Genomic DNA, 22659 nt, shown 5'->3' with positions numbered 1-22659 from the left:
TTAGGATGAAGCAGCTTCAGGATTCAAGGGGAAATCTCTTTGGAGTTCTAATACTGCTACCGTCTTTGAATTCCTATGTTTCTGGAATAAGGGTAAACTTGGTATTACAGTGGTTCTCGGTATGCCATAAGAATCCATTGTGTGTCATGAGATTAATGGAGGTGTTTATTTTGCTTCTCTTTCTGTTTCTTTTGTCAGTTTTTTGGGGGTTCTGTCTCTGATTCCCTTCTCTCTCCCCCCTCTCTCTCTCCCGCCCCCTCTCCCTTCATCCCTCCCCCCCCTTTCTCTCAGTCTCCCATCTCTCCATCTCTCTTTCTCTAACCTTCCCCTCCCACCACCAGCTTCCCATTTTCCTTACCGTTCCCCGCCTTATTCTCCCTCTCTCACACCCCTTAAACATAATCAAGTAAATGTTTTTTCTAAAAATTAAAGTAACAGCTATTGATGGTTTTCTAATTTTATTTCAAGCTTTTGTTTTCATTCTAAAGAAAACACTGTTCAACCTGGGCAGTCATGAGCCATAAAGGCCCACAGGTGCTTTGAGATAAAATGAAGATCACCGTCATACCTTGAGGGAAAAAAAGGTTGCCAACCTCTTTTCTCCAAGAAGTGTTTTGTTTGAGAACAGGGATCATGTCTTCTCATCCATTCAATCATTCAATCATATTTATTGAGCGCTTACTGTACTCTCCCAAACACTCAGTACAGTACTCTACGCAGAGTAACTGCTCAGTAAGTGCAACTGAAGGAATCTTTCTTCCTACTAAGCTTCTCTCCTCACGTTTTCCCAATTTCCCTCCTCTCACCCCCTTTCTATTCTTCCTCCTCATCTGCCATCACTTTTGACTGGATCATTTTCATCACACTCACTTATCGACTTTCCCGCCTTGGATTTACTAGACATTTTAGAATTAGAATAGGAATTAGGATACTTTTTTCCATCAGTATATATCTACCTGACTAGACACGGATGACAAACAAACAGCTATATTCTGGTAGGTGACATCGATCAAGGTGGCGAGCAACATATCAGTGCTCTGCACAAAGTAAATGCTCAGTAAATATGACTGAATGAATTGAATTAACATATCACGTTTCCCGACTCTGCCATTTGTCCGCTGTGTGACTGTGGGCAAGTCACTTAACTTCTCTGGGCCTCAGTTACCTCATCTGTAAAATGGGGACGAAGACTGTGAGCCTCACGTGGGACAACCTGATGACCCTGTATCTACTCCAGCGCTTAGAAGAGTGCTCGGCACATAGTAAGCGCTTAACAAATACCAACATTATTAAACTTGGAATCTGGGAGCAAGGTAGCCACCTCTTCTACGGTAGAACTGACTATAGCAATAGATTATGTAACTAACCAAGTCTATAATAATAATAATAATAGTTGTGGTATTTAAGTGCTTACAGTGTGCTGGGCATTATACTAAGCACTAGGGTGGACACAAGCAAATCAGGTTGGATATAATCCCTGTCCCATATGGGCCTCACAGACACAATCCCCTTTTCACAGATGAAGTAACTGAGGAACAGATATATGAAGTGACTTGCCCAAGGTCACACAGCAGACAAGTGGTGGAGCTGGGATTAGAACTCAGGTCCTTCTGATACCCAGGCCCGGATTCTATCCGCTAGGCAACGCTGCTTTCTAACTTATTCTATTGTTCATTCATTCATTCAATAGTATTTATTGAGCGCTTACTATGTGCAGAGCACTGTACTAAGCGCTTGGAATGTACAAATCGGTAACAGAGACAGTCCCTGCCCTTTGACGGGTTTACGGTCTAATCGGGGGAGACGGACGGACAAGAACAGTGGCAATAAAGAGAATCAAGGGAAAGAACATCTCATTAAAACATATTGTACTCTTCCAAGCACTCAGTAAAGTGCTTGGCACCCAGAGAGCAATCAATAAATACTAAGCGTTGGGGTAGAAAGAAGGTAATTAGGTTGGGCACAAAGTCTGCATTCCACATGGGGCTCATAGTCTTAATCCCCATTTACAGATGAAGTAACTGAGGCACAGAGGAAATGAAATGACTTGCCCAAGGTCATACAGAGACAAGTAGCGGAGTTGGGATTAGAACCCAGGACCATCTGACTCCCAGGCCTGTGATCTAACCACATATTATATTAGATCAATCAAGGAGTGGTATTGATCATGCTTACTAGTTGCAGTTGGAGGTTTTTTTTTAAATTTAATCAATCAGCCATGTCAAAAGTATTTATTCAGTCCTGACTTTGCACAACATTGTACTAAGCATTGGGAGAATAAAATATAATTAGTAGACCTGAGCTCTGTCCTCACTGAGTTTACAAAACAGATATAATCTGGCAGTTTAGGCTTTAGTAGTTTAGAAGGTAAAACCTATTTCAAAATAAAACAAAGGATTTAGAATCTAGAAATTGTATTTAGGGGCTGATTTATCTAAGTGAAGAAGGGTGGTTTATTTCAAGGCCTAAGAGTCATTACTGAAGGCACAGTACATTAATTAAATTGACAGATAAAAGCCAATTCAATTGTTTTTTTTAAGTTATGCTTTTGCTAATCAGAGCCTATGAACAAAACATTCAAAATGCAGTTTCTGGCTTAACTTTTATACATTCAATTATCAAAGTTTTATGGCAAGTTATATAGCAATTAATTATGATGCCAAGATTTCAAACTGTGAATTTGGGGGGATTGTGCAATATCTCAAGTGCATGTCTCTTCGCTCTTGTTAAATTAATGAACTAGTGCTATTTTCTGAACTTATATATGCTCTTTTATTTTGCACATAAGTTAAAATCGTGACAAATTTGATTAGCTTTCAGGAATTTCTGCTAAGATTAAACTATCCATGATGATTTGGTAGCACTGCACGTTTATATTTTAAATTGGTGGGAAGTGTACTTGGATCATTTTAGATTTGAAAATCTCTTAGAGAATAACATCTAATTTTGAGGATTTTTCATAAAATCTTTCCATTTATTTTGATCTGCTTAACGTATCTACCAAAACAATTTTATAGCTCCTCGTATAGGTTCCATTTCTAAATCACGATGATGAATGGTGGGCAAAATAAATTTGCTTTTAATTTGTGGAACATCAGCCAAAGTTTATATTATTCTGATGTTATTTACTCTATTTGTTGATGTTTATCTTATGTGCCTTTTTTTTTCTGCAGGAGGCCTCTAAAACTTTCAAAGATAGGTGATGACTTAATTGTGTCCACACTGACTGATTACTGATTCAGTAGGGTTGGTTTCTCCCCACCCCCAACTTTCCCTCAACAAGAAAAACCTGTTACCCTCTTGCTTCATTAGCTCAAAGGCTATAAACATCCAAAGGTTTCCACTTTCCCACTGCTTTATCACTGAGGTTAAGACATCCCTAATGTTCTTCTTCTCTTTACGTGCTGTTCCTCAGTTTACATTTTTTCTGAGCAAGATCACCTGGAGACACTACCTCTCTCTGTGACGATTGAGTCGCAGCCAATGACTGGGGTAAGAACTCTCAAACTTTCTTACCCTTTCTAAGACTTTAAACTCATTGTGGATAGAGAATGTGTCTATTTATTATTGTATGGTATTCTCCCAAGTGCTTAATAGAGTGCTTTACACACAATAAATGCTCAATAAATATGATTAAGTCTGTTAAGGTAATGAATTACTAAGGAAAAACAATAAAGAGCTATCTGTTCTGGGATGCAAGGTGCTGTTTGTCTATTGTCCTATAGATTATCAAGGATTTCAGGGAGAGATGTGCCTGGTCGTTTATGGGGATGGAACTACTCTTTGGTGGCTTTTTAAGTCAGTCACTGGTATTTATTGTCTCCTTACTGTGTACAGGGCACTGTACTAAGCAGTTGGGAGAGTACAATATAACTAAGAGACGCATCCCCTGTCCATAGTGAGTTTAGGTGGGGGGAGATCCATATTAATGTAAAGAAATAAATGACAGATATAGACATAAATGCTGAGGGCCTGGGGGTGTGGGTGGAGAATAAACAATCCCGTGAGGGCTGGGATTCCCCATCTCTCTGTGCTTGTACCTGCTTTGGTGCCTACTAGGAAGAATCAGGTCTTATTTTGCTCTGAATTGGTGTGTTTTCTTTCCCCACTTAACCAATAACAATACTGAAATAGGCTAGGGATACAAGGATTTATTTGTGGTGGAAGGTTGTGATTCCATCCCTTTTCTGAGCACAGGGTCTCTAAAGAATTTAGGCTACACCACATGTTGACTGTTTTGTACACTGTGAGCACTCAATAAATATGATTGATTGTTGGGGAGATTTTGCAATAAGTCAATCCACCACCCAGGTGCAATTTTAAATCTCTGGTTTTCCATCTCCATTTGAATCTATGTATTCTTTTCAGCTGTAAAATTGATTAAATATTAATCACTGGCGTTTGTTCTGTCCGTGAAACTATTTCAGTCATGTTTTCCAGGATTTTTGGAAGGCTAATGTCCCTATCCTGCACCAGATTCCCTAACCTCTAATTTTCCTTCGGAGGGCTTTGGTGAAGAAAGTAGACACCAACCCACATGCGTCATCGAAGGAACCTCACTCTCACAAAGAATGTGATCTAACAATCACTTACTGCCCTTCTCTCTCCGATGACTTGGTCACGCTGTCTGCTCAGACTAGAAGTTCCTTTCCCACCCCAAACCACAGTTGTCCCCTCCACTTCAAAGCCTGTTCAAAATCCTTCCTTCCCCAACTAATCTCCCACACCTCAAGCTTGAGTATCTCCAACATCCTCCTTAAGCACATCTGTATTTATACCCATTCTCAGCAAAGTAGCATAGCTGAGTGGATGGAGCATTGTCCTGGGAGTCAAATGATCATGGGTTCTAATCCCACCTCCACCACCTGTCTGCTGTGTGGCCTTGGGCAAGTTATTTCAATTCTCTGTGCCTCAGTTACCTCTTTTATAAAATGGAGATTAACACTGTGAGCCCTACGCGGCACAGGGATTGTGTCCAACCCTATTTTGCTCGTATCCACCCCGGCACTTAGTACAGTACCTGGCACGTAGTAAGTGCTTAACAAGTACCATAATTATTACCAGCGCTTAGTGCAGCGACTCAGTACTTAGAACAGTGACTGGCACATGGTAAGAGTTTAAGAAATAGTAATTATTTATATTCAACTGTATAGTCATTATTTTTCAGCTACTTCATCCTGACATGTCAGGTAGTAACATGAGGATATTTTTGCTATTTCTAGGTAAGCTACATCTGCCTGCATCATCCATTAGAATGTAAGCGTCTGACTCTAAACTCCTGTGGCTGGGGAATTTGTCTATTGTTATATTGTACTCTACCAAGTGCTCATTACAGTGCTTTGCACACAGTAAGTGCTCAATAAATACGATTGGATGAAAGATGAAAGTGGTGACCAGGGTAACGCGGCTTAGTGGAAAGAGCCCGGGATTGGGAGTCAAGAGATTGTCAACTGTGTGACTTTGGGCAAGTCGCTTAACTTCTCTGCACCTCAGTTACCCCATCTGTAAAAGGGGGATTAAGACTGTCAGCCCCATGTGGGACAACCCGATGACTTTTTATCTACTCCAGCGCTTAGAACAGTGCTTGGCACATAGTAAGCGCTTAACAAATACCACCACTGTTATTATTATTATTCTCTGTGCCCTCATCTGTAAAACGGGGATGAAGACTGTGAGCCTCACATGGGACAACCTGATTACCCCAGTACTTGGCACATAATAATTGAGTGCTTAGAACAGTGTTTGGCATTTAATACTTAAATACCATCATTATCATTGTTATTATTATTATTATTAGAGGTTAATTGAGAAGATGCAGTCTGGATGTTCATGGTGGTGGGGTGGGCTGGGTCCCAAAACGTCAGTAAGCTCTGGGCAGAATTCTGGTTTGTTGTGATAATCTATTGACTCTGTTCCGTTGGAGTCTCCCTGAAGCCACACAATAAACGCTCAATAAATAGAATATGATTCATTACTCCAGTGGTTGATTTAAGACTGCCTGACTTACCAAATATGGGAGAAATCATTTCCAGGCAGGTGGTCTAGTAGAAAGAGCCCAGAAATATCAGCAAGGAATTCTTTATTCTAAGCCCAGCTCTTGCCACTTGACTGTTGGGTTACTTGGGATAATAATAATAATGTTGGTATTTGTTAAGCTCTTACTAGGTGCTGAGCACTGTTCCAAGCGCTGGGGTAGATACAGGGTAATCAGGTTGTCCCACCTGAGGCTCACAGTTTTCATCCCCATTTAGCAGATGAGGGAACTGAAGCACAGAGAAGTGAAGTGACTCGCCTACAGTCACACAGCTGACAAGTGGCAGATCTGGGATTCAAATCCATGACCTCTGACTCCCAAGCCCGAGCTCTTTCCAATGAGCCTCGCTGCTATCTAAAGTCACTACCTCTCTGGGCCTGAGTTTCCTCCTCTTTTTTGTGTGGTATTTTTTAAGCATTTTATTCATTCATATTTATTGAGTGCTTACTGTGTGCAGAGCACTGTACTAAGCGCTTGGAATATACAATTCGGCAACAGAGACAATCCCCGCCCAACAGCGGGTTCGCAGTCTAACCATTTACTGTGTGGGAGATACAATACTAAACACTGAGATAGATACAAGCTAATCAGCTTGTACACAGTCCCAAATGAGGCTCACAGTCTTAATTCCCATTTTACAGATAAGGTACCTGAGGTACAGTGAAGTGACTTGCCCAAGGTCACACACAGCCAACAAGTGGCAGAGCTGGGATTAGAAGCCAGGTCCTTCTGATTCATTCAATTGTATTGATTGATCGCTTACTGTGTGCAAAGTGCCGTGCTTGGGAGAGTAGGCCAGGTCTAAGCTCTCTCCGCTAGGCTCTACTGCTTTCTCTCTATAATGGGGATAAAACGCCGGTTCTCCCTCCATCTCGGACTACATGGAACAGGGACTGTTTCTGATCTGATTAGGATAAATACCATTATCACTTTTTTTGTTTATACTGAGACAGAGAAATCATGCCTTTCTCAGAGTCTGAGCCGTGAGAAGCTGAAATGCACAGGGAGTGCTTGGAATAGAGGTAGTTTTGACCTTGTGAACTTGATTCCAATTCTCAAAATCATAATGATGGTTAGCAAATAACATCTTGTATTTTAAAGCCCTGACCTTGTACAGTTAAGTAATGAAGACTTTACTTTAGTTTTTTTTTTGGCTTAGATTAAAAAAAAAAAAAAGATGAGTTAAATGTTTTTCTTAGCTGTAAAAAGAGGTGAAGAGCAAATGTTTACAAATAGCTAGGTACTGGATGAAGATCTGTCACTTAAGCCATTGGACAAGTCAGTATAATAATGATGGTATTTAAGTGCTTACTATGTGTCAAGCACTGTTCTAAGCACTGGGGTAGGTACAAGGTAATCAGGGTGGACACAGTCCCTGTCCTGCATGGGGCTCACAGTCTTAATCCCCATTTTACAGATGAGGTGACTGAGCTCTAGAGAAGTAAAGCGATTTGCCCAAGGTCACACAGCAGACAAGTGATGGCCAGGATTAGAACCCGTGACTTTCTGATTCCCAGGGCCACGCTCTGTCCTCTACACCATTCTGCTTCTCAGCAGACATTTTTTGAAGGCTTAATTAATCACGGAATGACTCCTAATTGGGGGAATAAGTAGTAGTTAAAGCTGGAAGTGTGCTTTGAAGCTCCGATTTATTTTGATGGAAAACTCCTTTAAGAGACCTGGCTGGGAGATTTCACACCCTAGTGGGATTCTATCCATCGTATTTACATCGTATTTATTGAGCGCTGTGTGCAGAGCACTGTACAGAGCGCTTGGGAGAGTACGACATAACAGAGTTGGTAGACACGTTCCTTGCCCACAACGAGCTTAACAGCCCAGAGGAGGAGACGGACATTAATGTAAAGAAACTACGACTATATACCTAAATGGTGGGGCTGAAGGAGGGGTGAAAAGGAGCAAATCGGAGTGACAGAAGGGGAAGACAAGGGAGTCCTGACTTCAATTTGACTTCAACTGACCGAATTCAAGGGAAAGGGAAAATCATGATAAAATGAGATGCTTCTTAATGTGAAAGGCACTCTATATGACACTGTAGAGACCTGTTGGCACTATTGTGTCACTATTCTGCAAAATAGATACTAGAACAAATTACAAATTAGTGGGAATGGCCGAGCATTAGGATCAGTATGTAAGTTCTGTGCGGCTGAAGATGGGGTGAATGTCAAGTATTTAGGGGTAGAGATCGAAGTGCATAAGTGAGAGAAAGGGGAGTGTCGGGAGAAGCAACATGGCTCAGAGGATAGAGCCCAGGCCTGGAAGGCAGAAGGACCTGGGTGATCCTGCTCCACCACATCTAGAGAAGCAGCGTGGCTCAGTGGAAAGAGCATGGGCTTGGGAGTCAGAGGTCACGGGTTCTAATCCCAGCCCTGCCACTTGTCAGCTGTGTGACTGGGGGCAAGTCACTTCACTTCTCTGTGCCTCAGTTCCCTCATCTGTAAAATGGGGACTGTGAGCCTCACGTGGGACAACCCGATTACCCTGTATCTACCCCAGCGCTTAGAACAGTGCTCTGCACATAGTAAGCGCTTAACAAATACCAACATTATTGTCACTGGGTGACCTTGGGCAAGCCACTTCATTTCTCTGGACCTCAGTTACCTCCTCTGTAAAGTGAGGCTTAAGAGTGTAAGCCCTACATGAGTCAAGGACGGTGTCCAACCTGATTAACTCATCTATCCCGTTACTTAGAACCCCACCTTGCACATAGTGCTTAACAAGTACCATTATTATTATTATTATTAGGAAACGAGGTGTAATTTGAGCAAGAGCTTTTGGAAAAGGTGTGATTTGTTAGGGGGGCTTTGAAAGAGGGGAGAGTGATGGTCTGATATGAAGGGGGGCCAAAGAAGTATTTGAAATACAGTTTTAAACAGTGTGCCATCCCGGTGGAATGCAGAGAGATCACGGTAGCAAACAGGCCAGGGAGAGCCTTTCTAATAACCAGTAGGGGAAGTTGTTAATCTAGATTGTTTGGTTTTTTTTCAACCATTTTTGCCAGATCATCTTTGAATACCACTGACAGTTGTTTGGCTAGACCAGTTAATACGGACACCCAGTTCTATATTTGAAGGCAAAATCATCATTTTTTTCTGGTAGAAATGCTAAGCCAGAAAAACAGCACCACAAAAGACGGAGAGCTTCACTTCTAATAATGGAAAAATATATTGAAAAATGTGTAGCTCTTCATTAAGTTGTCCAAGCTAACTATGATATGCTTGAAAAATTGTGTTCAATGTTAAGTCTAGCAGGGGATATGATATACTCAAATCTCAGAGGTTAGGCATACTTGAATGAACTTTTGGAGTTCAAAAATGTTTTTGTGTTTGGTTTTTCTTCCTGCTTCTATTACAGTTGGTAAATCAAAATCTTGAGGGGGGAAAAAAAAGCAATTCAAGCAGCTAATAGGTCATAAGCTCAAGTATCATTAGTATAGGTTAATATCTTTGAGGTTTGTCTTTTTTTTTCCCCTCCTGGGAAGGGGAATCCAGGTCAACTTGAAGCCATAGATTCCACGCTTCTTGGTTGAAACTGGAAGAGAGAAAGAAGAAATTACCCCCTCTGTTTTCCTGTTTATTAGGAACATTCATCACTCCATGCATACTGAGCACTTCAACTTTTCTAGTAGCTGAGAAAATAGTGAGAAAGTGAATGAGAGCCAGAGAACAGTTCGGCCAGAAAGCTAGTTGGGGAGGGGAGATGTGCGGATCGCCAAGAGAACTAATAATAATAATAATAATAATGGTACTTGTTAAGCACTTACTTTGTGCCAAGCACTGGGGTATATTCAATTTATTCAGGTTGGACACAGTCCCTGTCCCTTATAGGGCTCACACTCTTAACCCCCATTTTACAGATGAGGAAACTGAGGCCCAGAGAAGTGAAGCTGCACAAGGTCACACAACAGATACGTTGCAGAGTCAGGATTAGAATCCATGACCTCCCAGGCTTGTGCTCTAACCACTAAGCCATGCTGCTTCTCCAACTAGGGAGCAGGGAAGGATGGAAAGGCAGGAGCTGGGGATGGAGAGAGGAAGTGCGATTTGGGAGTGTGGAGAGCCTGGCAGAGAAGAGAGGGGACACGCCTGGAGAGGAGGTGTCCCTTGCCCACCGGCCCCACAAAGAGGAGTCTAAGCCCACCAATACAGGAAGAGAAGAAAGGCAAGTCTAGGCCGAGCCGGTCAATCGACTGAACTTGCTGAATTACTGTGTGCAGAGTCCTGTACTAAGCGCTTGGGAGAGTTTATAGACACATTCCCTTACCAACCCTTCTGCAGGAGGAAGACAGACCAGGTTAGGGTCACTGCTAACGGAGCACTAAGAGCACAGCTTCACTTGAAGTGCAGTCGAGTCATCCCCTTTTCCCTCTGCTCCTTCTACCCTCCCCTTCACCTCTCCACAGCTAAACCCTCTTCTCCCCCTTTCCCTCTGCTCCTCCCCCTCTCCCCGTCCCATCCCATCCCGTCAGCACTGTCCTCGTCCGCGCAACTGTATATATCCTCATTACCCAATTATTTTGTTAATGAAATGTATGTCACCCTCAAACTATTTATTTGCTATTGTTTTAATGAGATGTTCATCCCCTCGATCCTATTTATTGCTATTGTGCTTGTCTGTCCATCTCCCCCGATTAGACCGTAAGCCCGTCGAAGGGCAGGGACTGTATCTGTTACCGATTTGTACATTCCAAGTGCTTAGTACAGTGCTCTGCACATAGTAAGCGCTCAATAAATACTAGTGAATGAATTTCCGACCCGTTGAGACTCTGTGGACACAACCCCTTCAGAGCATCCCATCTTCTGTCTTGAGGTCTGTCACAAAGTCCTATGTGTATCCACAGAACTTTCTTGGTAAAGGTACGAAAGTGATTTACCCCTGCCTTCTTCCGTGCAGTAAAAACTTTCGTCTCTTCCATTGTCTTTGATCAACGGTTTGATCGCTTGATCATCCGCCTTTGACCTATTCCGACGCCGCTGCTGCCCAGCACGGGGCAATCCACTTTGACTTCGGTGTAGACCTTTTCATTTTAGGTAGTCCTGTCTGGCATGGCTCTAAGCCTTGTCAGCATACGCAAACTCTCCTGCCACGATAGGGCATCGATTCATAGAGAAGAGCACAGCGAGGAGCTCCTAAAGCTGGGAATCAATGAACCGTTATTTGCTTGTATCTACCCCAGGGCTTAGTACAGTCCTTGGCACATAGAAAGCACTTAAATACCATTTTAATAATAATATTCCAACATGCTACCTCCTTATCTGTCGTGAACTGCAGTCTGGTAAATTTCCTTAATTAGAGGGTACAATGGGCAGAGTTTTTTGAATGGCTAGAAAGGGTTTTCCATTTCAATGATCATAATTTTCCAAATGGTTGAATTTGGACTAAGAATTTACCCTCCACTGCCAACGATTTTCAGCCTTGTGGTCAAAGTTGGACTAATGGACTTGGGACCCGTGTTTGATATTTTATTTCTTGAAAAGCATTGCTGCCTATCAAAATAAGAAGTTTGACAGGAAGGAGGCAAGAGGAAACTCTCCTCAGATTTGCGTTAGGGAAGCAGCGGTGCCTAGGAAAGAGCCCAGATCTGGGAGTCGGAGCACCTGGTTTTAATCCTTGCTCTGCCACATACAGGTTGTGTGACCGTGGGCAAGTCACTTAACTTCTCTGTGCCTCAGTTCGCTCATCTGTGAAGTGGAGATTCAATACCTGTTCTCCCTCCAACTTAGACGGAGAGTCCTATGTAGGAACTGATTGTCTCGTATCTATCTCAGCACTCGTTTAGAAAAGCTTGTGGTACAATCGGAAGTGCTCAACAAATGCCACAATGGTGAATGGAAAAGGGCCTTTTAAAAATAAAAATTGGATGTATTAGAATATTAAATCATACAAACCAGCGCACCGTTGGGCCTGGCAGGTTACTTTAAAATTTTAAAAATAAGTATTTGCATTCAGGTGGTTCTGTGGGAAGGGAATGGGCCTACCAATCCTGTTACATTATATTAACCTAAGTGTTTAGTACAGTATTCTGCATAAAGTGCTCTATAAATATTATTGAGGACCATAAATGAAATTATACTTATCATACATTGGATTCTAATGTATTTGTAGGCATAAATAAAATTAATCTGAGTACCTATATTTAAGTATAAAATGAGAAACATGCCATATTTTTTTAATGGTAGTTAAAGGCATATTATGAGAAGCATATTGAGAAGCAGCATGGCTTAGTGGAAAGAGCACACATTTGGGAGTCAGAGGTCGTGGGTTCCAATCCCAGTTCTGCCACTTGTCAGTTGTGTGACTTTGGGCAAGCCACTTCACTTCTCTGTGCCTCAGTTACCTCATCTGTAAAATGGGGATTAAGACTGGGAGCCCCATCTGAGACAACCTGACTACCTTGTATCTATCCCAGCGGTTAGAACAATGCTTGGCACATAGTGAGCGCTTAATAAATACCATCATTATTATTATTATGTGCCAGCCACCCTTCTAAGTGCTAGAGTAGATATAAACTAATCAATGTAGAAACAGTCCCTGTCCCACATGGGGCCCACAGTCCTAATACCCGTTGTCCATTTGAGGTAACATTCTCAGAAGTGAAGTGACTTGCCCAAGGTCACAACAGCAGGTTAGTGGAGGAGGAGGAGGATTTAGAAGTCTCTGACTCCCAAGCAGATGATCTATCCATTAGGCCATTAGGCTACACTGCTTCTTATGGTTTCCTTTTAGTCTCTTATTAAAGCATGTATATATTTTTCTTCAAATACTTGGCCACACAGAAAGATAGCCTGGATATTTTCCTTTTTTTTAAAAAAAAAAATAGTTCTTCCTTTCTATCTAAACCAATAGCACTTCCTGTGTGCCGAGCAAGCAGCGTGGCTCAGTGGAAAAAGCACGGGCTTGGGAGTCAGAGGTCATTGGTTCGAATTCAGGCTCTGCCGCTTGTCAGCTGTGTGACTGTGGGCAAGTCACTTAACTTCTCTGGGCCTCAGTTACCTTATCTGTAAAATGGGGATTAAGACTGTCAGCCTCACGTGGGAAATTTGATTACCCTGTATCCACCCCGGCGCTTAGAACAGTGCTCCGCACATAGAAAGTGGTTAAATAGAGAAGCAACGTGGCTCAGTGGAAAGAGCCTGGGCTTGGGAGTCAGAGGTCATGGGTTCGAATCCCGCTCTGCTACTGGTCATCTGTGTGACTGTGGGAAAGTCACTTAACTTCTCTGGGCTTCAGTTACCTCATCTGCAAAATGGGGATGAAGACTGTGAGCCTCATGTGGTACAACCTGATGACCCTGTATCTACCCCTAGCGCTTAGAACAGTGCTCCGACATAGTAAGCGCTTAACAAATACCAACATCATTAATATTTAAGCACTAGGGAGATTACAGCAGCAGATAGAGAAGCATCTTGACTTAGTGGAAAGAGCATGGCTTTGGGAGTCAGAGGACGTGGGTTCTAATCCTGCCTCTGCCACTTGTTTGCTGTGTGACCTTGGGCAAATCACGTAACTTCTCTGAGCCTCAGTTCCCGCATCTGTAAAATGGGGAAAAAATGAGCACCACATTGGCACAACCTGATTGCCCTGTAACTACCCCAGTGCTTAGAACAGTGCTTAGCACATAGTAAGTGCTTAACAAATACCATAATTAGTAGTAGTATAACAGACTTATCTATCCCAGTCACCAGTGTATTTATCAATTTGAGAGGCACCATGGGCTCCTGGAAACAGTTTAGGATTTGTGAGTTTGGAGACTCGAGTTTTGATCCCAGTTAGGCCAGTGTAACCTTGGGCAAGCCAATTCTTCAAGACCTCAATTGCCCTATTTGGAAATGAGAATCAGTTACTCTTTTTAGCTCTTTGATTGTGAGCCCCTCCAGGTGCAGGGACTGACTTAATTAGTTTGTATTTAACCCAATCCTTAGTACATAGTAAACATGTAATATATATTGTTATCTTTATTAGAGTTCAACTGTTTCTTGGTGGGTTTCTTTGTGGTTGTTCAGCTACTTTCCTAATTTCCTAAGAAAAGCAGCATGGTGTAGTGGATAGAGCATGGGCCTGGGAGTCAGAAGGTCATGGGTTTTAATCCTGGCTCCACCACATGTTTGCTGTGTGACCTTGGGCAAATCACTTCACTTCTCTGGACCTCAGTTCCCTCATCCTTAAAATGGAGATTGAGACTGGAAGCCCGACATGGGACTGTATTCAACCTGATTTGCTTGTATTCACCCCAGCGGTTAGTACAGTGTCTGCCACATAGCAAGCGCTTAACAAATATCGCAGGCATAATTATCATTATTATAATTATGAATTTTCTAAAGATTGTAAAAGGTTGGTCTAACCATTTCTCCTCCAAAAATAATCGAACAAAATGCCGTACTTTGGTATGTTACAGAATGATATGCAGTGAAGATATAAAGAGATCCTAGAGAGATATCAAGCCCATGACTGTAAAGTAACCACCCATATTAACCTGCCTGGTCTGAAACTCATTTAGGTTTATGAAACCTTTTAACAACCAGCGTCAATTTGAGCTTTGGAGAAATTGATTTGACCTTTCTCCTGGCTTTGGCTTTGCAAAAAATCCTCTATCTCTTCCTTGGATGGGAGATGAAATGTTAGCCATTCTTATTCATCTGCGTATGGGGATGTTAATATTTCAGAAGAACTGGATTCCTGGTTCAATCCATAATCTAGTGATTAAATAGTTTCCCCACTGAAAACTTGCTAAAGTTATCCCACCCAACAAAAATTAGATTTCTTGGCTAATTGAGAGAAACTTTATTTCACATTATGCTTCTGTGTAGTTTTCCACTCAGGCCCCCAATGTGATATTCAAATGTAGAACTTTGGTGGAAATGAAAAGATTTTCTAGAGGAAGAAAATAGGTTTCTGATCCCCCATCTTGCATTTAAGCCATCCCTTCGGTTTCAAGTGCTCCGCTGTGAGCCTTGTCACTTTGAAATACACTTTCTGTCTTGGGAACGGAAAATCTGAGTGCTGGGAAAATAAAAAAAAGGAGCGGCTTGCAATGATGAAATAAAAAGAAGTGGCTGAAAGATGATTCCTAATATGTCGACCAATTCTGGTAATGACTGCAGTCCCTCTCCGTAGGGGACGAGCTGTGTGGTCTGCTTTAGAAACTTGTTTTAACAGCAATCGTGAATGTAGTTTCATTGCCTGGAAAATATCAGGTTTCCATCTTTCCCCCCATTTCAAAACATTTTGGGTTGGTAATAAGATTCAGAACCACTGCGTTGCCTGCTGTACACTGCGCAAGAAGAATCATTTGTGGAAGTAAAGGTCCCCATTTCCCCGAGGCCTCAAGAGGAAATAAGCTGAAGTTGCAGCAGGAGAAACTTCAGTTACATAAGCAGGAACGTGTCGAACAGACAACAGAAGGAGCTGGCAAGTGCCCAGCGATCTTTAAAAATTGACTACATCACTTTTTGAGATAGTTTAAGGATCCTCTCCTGGACACAGGGGTTTAGACCGGATGACCGCTTCTCGAAAACCTCTTTCAAAGCCTTTCTTTAAAGCGTTGCTTAAGTTTCCACTTTGACTTGGAGGCCCTCCCTGGTTCATTTTTTTTCTTCTCACTTTAGATCCTCCCTAGTGTCACCTTGGCAAGTTTGCCAATTTTTGTGCATATCAACTTATTGTTGAAGCACTTACACACCCATTCCATTCTCTTCTTCCTCCTATCCGTCATTTAGGGGCTTTTTACCCCCGACTGGATTGGAACTCTCCGAGGATCTCGGAACGTGTTTTTCTAACTTTCTGCTCCTCTGTGCTAAGCACAGTACTCTGCCCACTGGCTCTCGATAAATTGATTTCAACTCTGTGTCTAAGAACTATTATCACCCCGTCTCCCACCTACCATTTCCTCTCCAAACTTCTTGAGCGAGTTTTCTACACCAACCACCTCCAACTGATTGATTAAGAAATACTCAAAATAAGGCTGGTCTGGAGCTATGAAGTCCCCATGTAAAAGGTGCGCAGAATAACAAATCTATCAAACTTGAAACTCAGGCCTCATTTTCTCTTGCTCACGTTTCCTGGAAAACCTCACACGACTTTATCACCGATGACACAGTGACATTCTATTCACCGTCTACGCAAACAAAATCACCTTACTGAAAGTGTAAATTCCTTTTCCATGAATTCCCCACCACTCTAAAATAAATCCAGGAACCATAGAGTGTAAAGCAGAAGAGTACTAAATAAAGTATAGTTTACCTTACAAAACAACATTCTAACCATAGAACAATTCTAATCAGCTGACCAAAATCTCATAGATGCATCTAAAAAGAATGATGAAATGCCCAATATAAGTAACTTGATTAGACAGAAATGTAAAAATTTATCAATAATGAAATATTTTGAATTGGATGTGGGTTCTATGTATGTTTTATATATATACATATATTTATAAATGTATCTATGTATGTTTTATATATACATATATTTATATACGTATGTAATAATTGATAACGATTACGGTGGTTGTTAAGCTCTTACTAAATACCAAGCATTGCTCTAAGAGCTGGGGTACATACAAGTTAATCAGGTTGGCTCATAGTCTATATAAGAGATAGGATTTAATCCCCAGTTTACAGATGGGGTAACTGAGGCACAGAGGAGTTAAGTGATTCACCCAAGGCCACATGGAGGCAGAGCTGGAAATAGAATCCAGGACCATAATAATAATGATAACTGTGGTATTTGTTAAGCACTTACTGTGTGCCAGGCAACGTACTAAATGCCTTAACAAACACAAGGATACAAGTAGACTGGGTTGGCCACAGTCCCTGTCCCACGAGGGGCTCACAGTCTCATTCCCCATTTTACAGATGAGGTAACTGAGGTTCAGAGAAGTGAAGTGACTTGCCGAAGCTCACACAGCAGACAAATGCCGGAGCAGAGATTAGAATCCATGCCCTTCCGACTCCCAGGGCTGCTCCATCCACTAGGCCACACTGCTTCTAGACCTTATATACAGGAACTTACGTTTTGTAAGCGTTATCCCTCAGGTCCTATTCAGCAAAGAGACACCTTGGGCTAACAAAGCAAACATCTAACATTGATCTAATGCCACAATGGGAACAGACTGCTGTTCGATGAGCTTTTAATCTCTCTATTCAAGTCAGTTAAATCCTTCAAAGGTTGAGGAGGTGGACACTCCCAATAGCGAATTTGGCTGGGAGTGGTTGACCCCTCCCCCCCCCCAAATTCCTCTCCATGCTGGATTTAATGTATGCATTCTGTCTGTTGATGACTTTGAACACATGCTGACCTTTCAGGTTGATAAGATTTTATTCACTTCATTCTGTGCCCGGCTGAATCCACCTCTAGACTATGAACTCGGTGTGGGCAGGGAACATGTCTGCCAGCTATTTTGCGTTGTTGTCAGTCATTCGGATTTACTGAGCGCACTATTTATTGCTCTGCACTGAGTATTTGAGAGAGTACAGTATGACAGTGTACACATCCCCTGCCCTCCCCAAGCTTACAGTCTAATGGGGGAGACAGATGTTAATATAAATAAATAAATTAGATATATGTACGTAAGTGGGGAGCTGGGAGGGGGGATGAATAAGGGGAGCAAGTCAGGGCATGCAGAAGAGAATGGGAGAAGAGAAAAGGAGGCTTTATGGAGCGTTATACACCCCCAAGCGCTTAGCACAGTGCTCTGAACACAGTAAATTCTCAATAAATGCCACTGATGACGATCGGTTGTCTTTTGCTGGCTCTTCCTCTGCCTCCCCTGATTTTATTACTCACTCCCTTGGGGAACTCAATCTCTCCCATGGCTTCAACTACCATGTCACTTTGAAGATTCCCAAATCTATCTCACTAGCCCCAGCCTTATATTTCCTCTGCAATCTCATATTTTTTCCTGCCTCTAGAATACCTCCATATGGATGTCTCCATGTGTCTAAGACTGAGCTCCAGCACCTAGTGGAAAAAGCGTGACAGTCCAAGGACCCGGGTTCAAATCCCAACTCCACCACTTGCTTGCGGTGACTGTGAGCCCTAAGTGGGACAGGAACTACATCCAACTAAATTACCTTCTCTCCACTCCAGCGCTTAGTACAGTGCCTGGCATATAGTAAGCACTTAACAGATACCACAGTTATTATCATTAATATTATCACTTAACTGCTCTGTGTTCCCATTTCCTTACCTGTAAAATGGGAATGGAATATCTGTTCTTCCTGCAAGATTGTAGTCTACTAAGCATTGGAGTGGATCCAAGCAAATCGGGTTGGACACAGTCCCTGTCCCACATGGGGTTCACAGTCTCATTCCCCATTTTACAGATGAGGGAAATGAGGCATGGACCTGCTTCAAGTGCCGAGTACAGTGCTTTGCACACAGTAAGTGCTCAATAAATACAATTGAATGAATGAATGGACCTGGCAGTCAAAGGGACCTGGGTACTATTCTCAGTTCCACCTGAGAAGCAGCATGGCTCAGTGGAAAGAGCCCAGGCTTTGGAGTCAGAGGTCATGGGTTCGAATCCTGGATCTGCTTCTTGTCAGCTGTGTGACTGTGGGCAAGTCACTTAACTTCTCTATACCTCAGTTCCCTCATCTGTAAAATGGGGATTAAGACTGTGAGCCCCACGTGGGACAACCTGATTCCCCTGTGTCTACCCCAGTGCTTAGAACAGTGCTCGGCACATAGTAAGCGCTTAACAAATACCAACATTATTATTACTATTAAAATGGGAATGAAATACCTGTTCTTCCTCCCCCTTGGACCCTGAGCCTCCATATGAAAGCTCACCTCCACCAGCAGCCCGTCCCAGACTAAGCTCCCTTTTCCTCTGCTCCCCCTCCCGATCTCCCCCCTATCGTTCCCTCTGCTCTACCCTCCTCCCTGCCCCAAAGTACTTGTGGGTATATATGTACATATTTATAATTCTATTTTATTATTGTGTGTATATATCTATAATTCTATTCATTTGTATTGATGCTATAGATGCCTGTTTACTTATTTTGATGTCTGTCTTCCCCCTTGCGAGTCTGTTGTGGGCAGGGATTGTCTCTCTTTGTTGCTGAATTGTACTTTACAAGCACTTAGTACAGTGCTCTGCACACAGTAAGCGCTCAATAAATAGGATTGAATTAATATGGGACAGGGACTCTGTCCAACCTGATTATCTTGTATCTACCCCAGCATTCAGTACAGTACTTGGTATATAGTTAAGTCCTAATATTTTATGATTCTGATTTCCTCCTAAATTATCTTTTCCACTCAACATTTCCATCCCCATTTGATCCCTGTTCATTTGTTCAGGCATCTGACACCCTAATGAATATATCATCTACCTGATATGGCGGATATCATTTTGGAAACTTGTTCTGGAGTAACCACAGTTTGAGGGAGGCCGGAAGTTAATTCCCTGAATGCCATTTACCAATCAGTGATATTTACTGAACACCCATGCGGTACCCAGAACTGTACTAAGTGCTTGGAAGTATACGATAGAATAAGTAAGCATGATTAATGAATCAGTGGTGTGTATTGAATGCTTACTCTGTGCAGAGCACTGCACTAAGTGCTTGGGAGAATAATAATAATGATAGTAACTTGTGGTAATGTTAAGCACTTACTATGTGCCAGGCAGAGCTGGGATTAGAACCCATGACTTTCTGACTCCCAAAGGCCAGTGCTCTATCCACTAATCCCTGCTGCTTCTCTCCACCATGCTGCTTCTTGAGTTCATATAATGAGTTGGTAGGCAGATCATCTGTCCACAAAGAGCTTACAGTCTAGAGGGGGAGACTGCCATTGAAATAAATACGGGTAGGGGAAAAGGCAGAGTATAAGGATGAGTACGTAAGCGTTGTGGGGCTGAGGATGGATGAATATCAAATGCTTCGAAGACATAAATGCATAGGTGATACAGAAGGGAGAGTGAGTCTGGGAAATGAGTGCTTTGTTGGAGATGGTCTCTTGGAGGAAATGTGATTTTAAGGTGGCTTTGAAGGTGGGGAGGGTGGTAGTCTGTCAAATATGAAAGGGGAGGGAGTTCCAGATCAGAGGATGTGGGCAAAGGTTGGTGGCAAAATAGAAGAGGTCGAGGCATAATGATTATAATAATAGTAATGGTCGTATTCATTAAGCAGTTGCTATGTGTCAAGCCCTGTACTAAACACTGAGGTAGATTTAAGATAATCAGGTCCCACATGGGGCTCACAGTCTAAGTAGGAGGAAGAACAGGGATTGAATCCCCATTTTGCAGAAGAGGGAACTGAGGGACAGAGACGTGAAGTGACATGCCCAAGTTCACTCAACAGGTAAGCGACAGATTCAGATTAGAACCCAGATCCTCTGACTCCCAGGCACATGATATTTCCACTAGGCCATACTGCTTCCAATTGAGTACACTAAGTAGGTTGACATTAAAGGTGAGAACGCTTTATGTCTGGGTACTCTGCTTTTAAGGAGCTTACAATCTATCAGAAAAGATAGACACTAAAATAAATCGCAGATAGGCGAGACAATTTAATATAAGGCCAAGTGCATGAGTGCTGGGATTTTTAGAGGCTATTATATTGTAGTATGTAATATCACTCACAGTAGTAAGCCAATAACCACATGTCCATCATAAACAAAGCGGGATTATCATCCCGACCCCCTCAACAGCCACATGAGGACAGTCAGCTCTGTATGAAATTTACTGACATGTAAATAAAACTCATAAAACTGAGAGAGCCTCAGTAACATTTCATTTTTTGTCTTAACTCAATATGAGAAATTGAAACATCAAACTTCCCTCAAATATTGCTACTCATCTCACATAAGCCTTCAAAGAATCTAGATATCTCTGAGCTCAGAAAACTAATTCTACACCCAGATCCTGACTGTGAATTTATGGAACTGGTAATAAGTGACCCCAAAAGATTTGGAAACTCATTTCTGTTTCGAGCTACATCTGATAACTCGGTTGCACATCTTGAACTTTCTGATGTCTGCCTAGTATTTGTGTTCCATCAATCGATCAACAGTATTTAATAAACTTTCACTGGACACAAAGCGCCCCTCTACGTGTTTTGGAGAGTTGATTAGGAAAGGTAAGAAGCGGGCTCTCGCTTCTAGAGCACATTTTCAAGAGATGTATTCTGATTTATGTCACAACTACTGCTCCTTAGGAGGGTAAGGTTTGTGATTGTAAAATGTGCAAGTAGGGCATCTATATGGTAGATTGATAAAATATAGATAACTTTGAAGCGGATAGAGAATTTTATTCAAGTATGCATTTGAATCTGGAAAGACTCACACGTAATCTTCCATTCCTTTGCTATCTTTTCTTTTTTCCTTATGTCAAAATCATAATTTTTGAAAGCCAAAAGATCTTTTGAAAAACTGGTGGGTGCGTACCATGAGAATCATAAAATGGTACTTACCTTTAAAGCCTTCTATCTTAGGATCTCAACGATTTTCGTAAAATCTTCGATGAGAGGATGCATTCCTATCCGTTGTTAAAGCCTCAAGTGACACAGCAAATTTTGTTAGAGACAGATGGAGATAAAGGACTGTGTACTTTCTTGGTGAAAGTAGAACATATGTTTCTTTGGGTGCGAACATACACATAACAAATGTATATGGCATTTTTCTAAAGTTCTTTGCCTTCACTTGCTTAATTTTCCCCTAATCAATATTCCTGAGCAGCAGGAAATGCAAGCATTATTATCCGTAGTTATTTGATGAAGAAAAAGAGGTGCAGGGGGGAAATGACTTACCTAAGGTCTCACAGAGGAGGCCCGTGACAAACCTGTGCCTGGATTCCTGAAAGTCTTTGGCTAGATTTGATCGCCTCTTATTATTTATTCAAAGGAGTACTTTTCGGAAAATGTGCTATCCGACATGTCTTGATTTTAGCATATGCTATGGTTTCCAGTATGACCTCTTAGAAGACACTAGCATTTTTCTGTATCTCTGGGGAAAAAAAGTGCTGAAAATTTATTTCTTTTTACCCTGAACCTGTGAGGCATTACAGGAACCACAATGGAGCACCTAGATTCCCCGATGTCGACAAATGTTTCCTGATAATTGAGAGAGGAAGTAACCACAGCAATGTTCCCAAGGGGCTTTGATTTGTCTTTAATAATAAGTAGAAGTATCATGGCATAGTGGATAGAGCAGGGGCCTGGGAGTCAGAAGATCATGGGTTCTAATCCCGGCTCCGCCACTTGTCTGCAGTGTGACATGGGGCAAGTGACTTCACTTCTCTGGGCCTCAGTTCCCTCATCTGTCAAATGGGGATTGAGACTGTGAACCCCGCTTAGGATAGGGACTTTGTCCAACCCGATCTGCTGGAATCCACCCCAGCGCTTAACACAGAGCCTGGTGTATGGTGAGAGCTTAAAAAAATACCATAATTATTATTATTACTTTGGGATAGAACCTGACGGAAGGAGTTGATTCTAGAGCTGTGTTTTTGTGCAGCTTTCTTCACTCGGTCCTTCCCAGTCAGTCACATTCCCATTACTGTAAACTGGGGTGCAGTGAATGAATGGGATGGCAGGACTGCAACACATACAGGGCCTATTTATGGGCAAAGTACTACTACTATTAATAATAATGATATTTCT

The 22659-nt window shown here is 42.1% G+C and overlaps 1 protein-coding gene across 2 annotated transcripts in view; it reads left to right on the top strand.

Annotated features, from left to right (window-relative positions):
* The first annotated feature begins 3377 nt into the window (after positions 1 to 3377).
* Positions 3378 to 22659, top strand: part of SNTG2 (syntrophin gamma 2) — a 221672-nt gene continuing 202390 nt past the window's right edge. For both annotated transcript variants that reach the window (XM_007673306.3, XM_039910428.1), the window contains exon 1: positions 3378 to 3492. In XM_007673306.3, the coding sequence (XP_007671496.1) occupies positions 3484 to 3492 (9 nt within the window). In that variant the 5' untranslated portion in view covers positions 3378 to 3483. The remainder of the gene's footprint in view (positions 3493 to 22659) is intronic.

Source organism: Ornithorhynchus anatinus, chromosome X1, assembly GCF_004115215.2.
Source record: "Ornithorhynchus anatinus isolate Pmale09 chromosome X1, mOrnAna1.pri.v4, whole genome shotgun sequence".
In the NCBI taxonomy this organism is placed as follows: domain Eukaryota; kingdom Metazoa; phylum Chordata; class Mammalia; order Monotremata; family Ornithorhynchidae; genus Ornithorhynchus; species Ornithorhynchus anatinus.
This window is presented reverse-complemented; position numbering and strand designations above follow the sequence as displayed.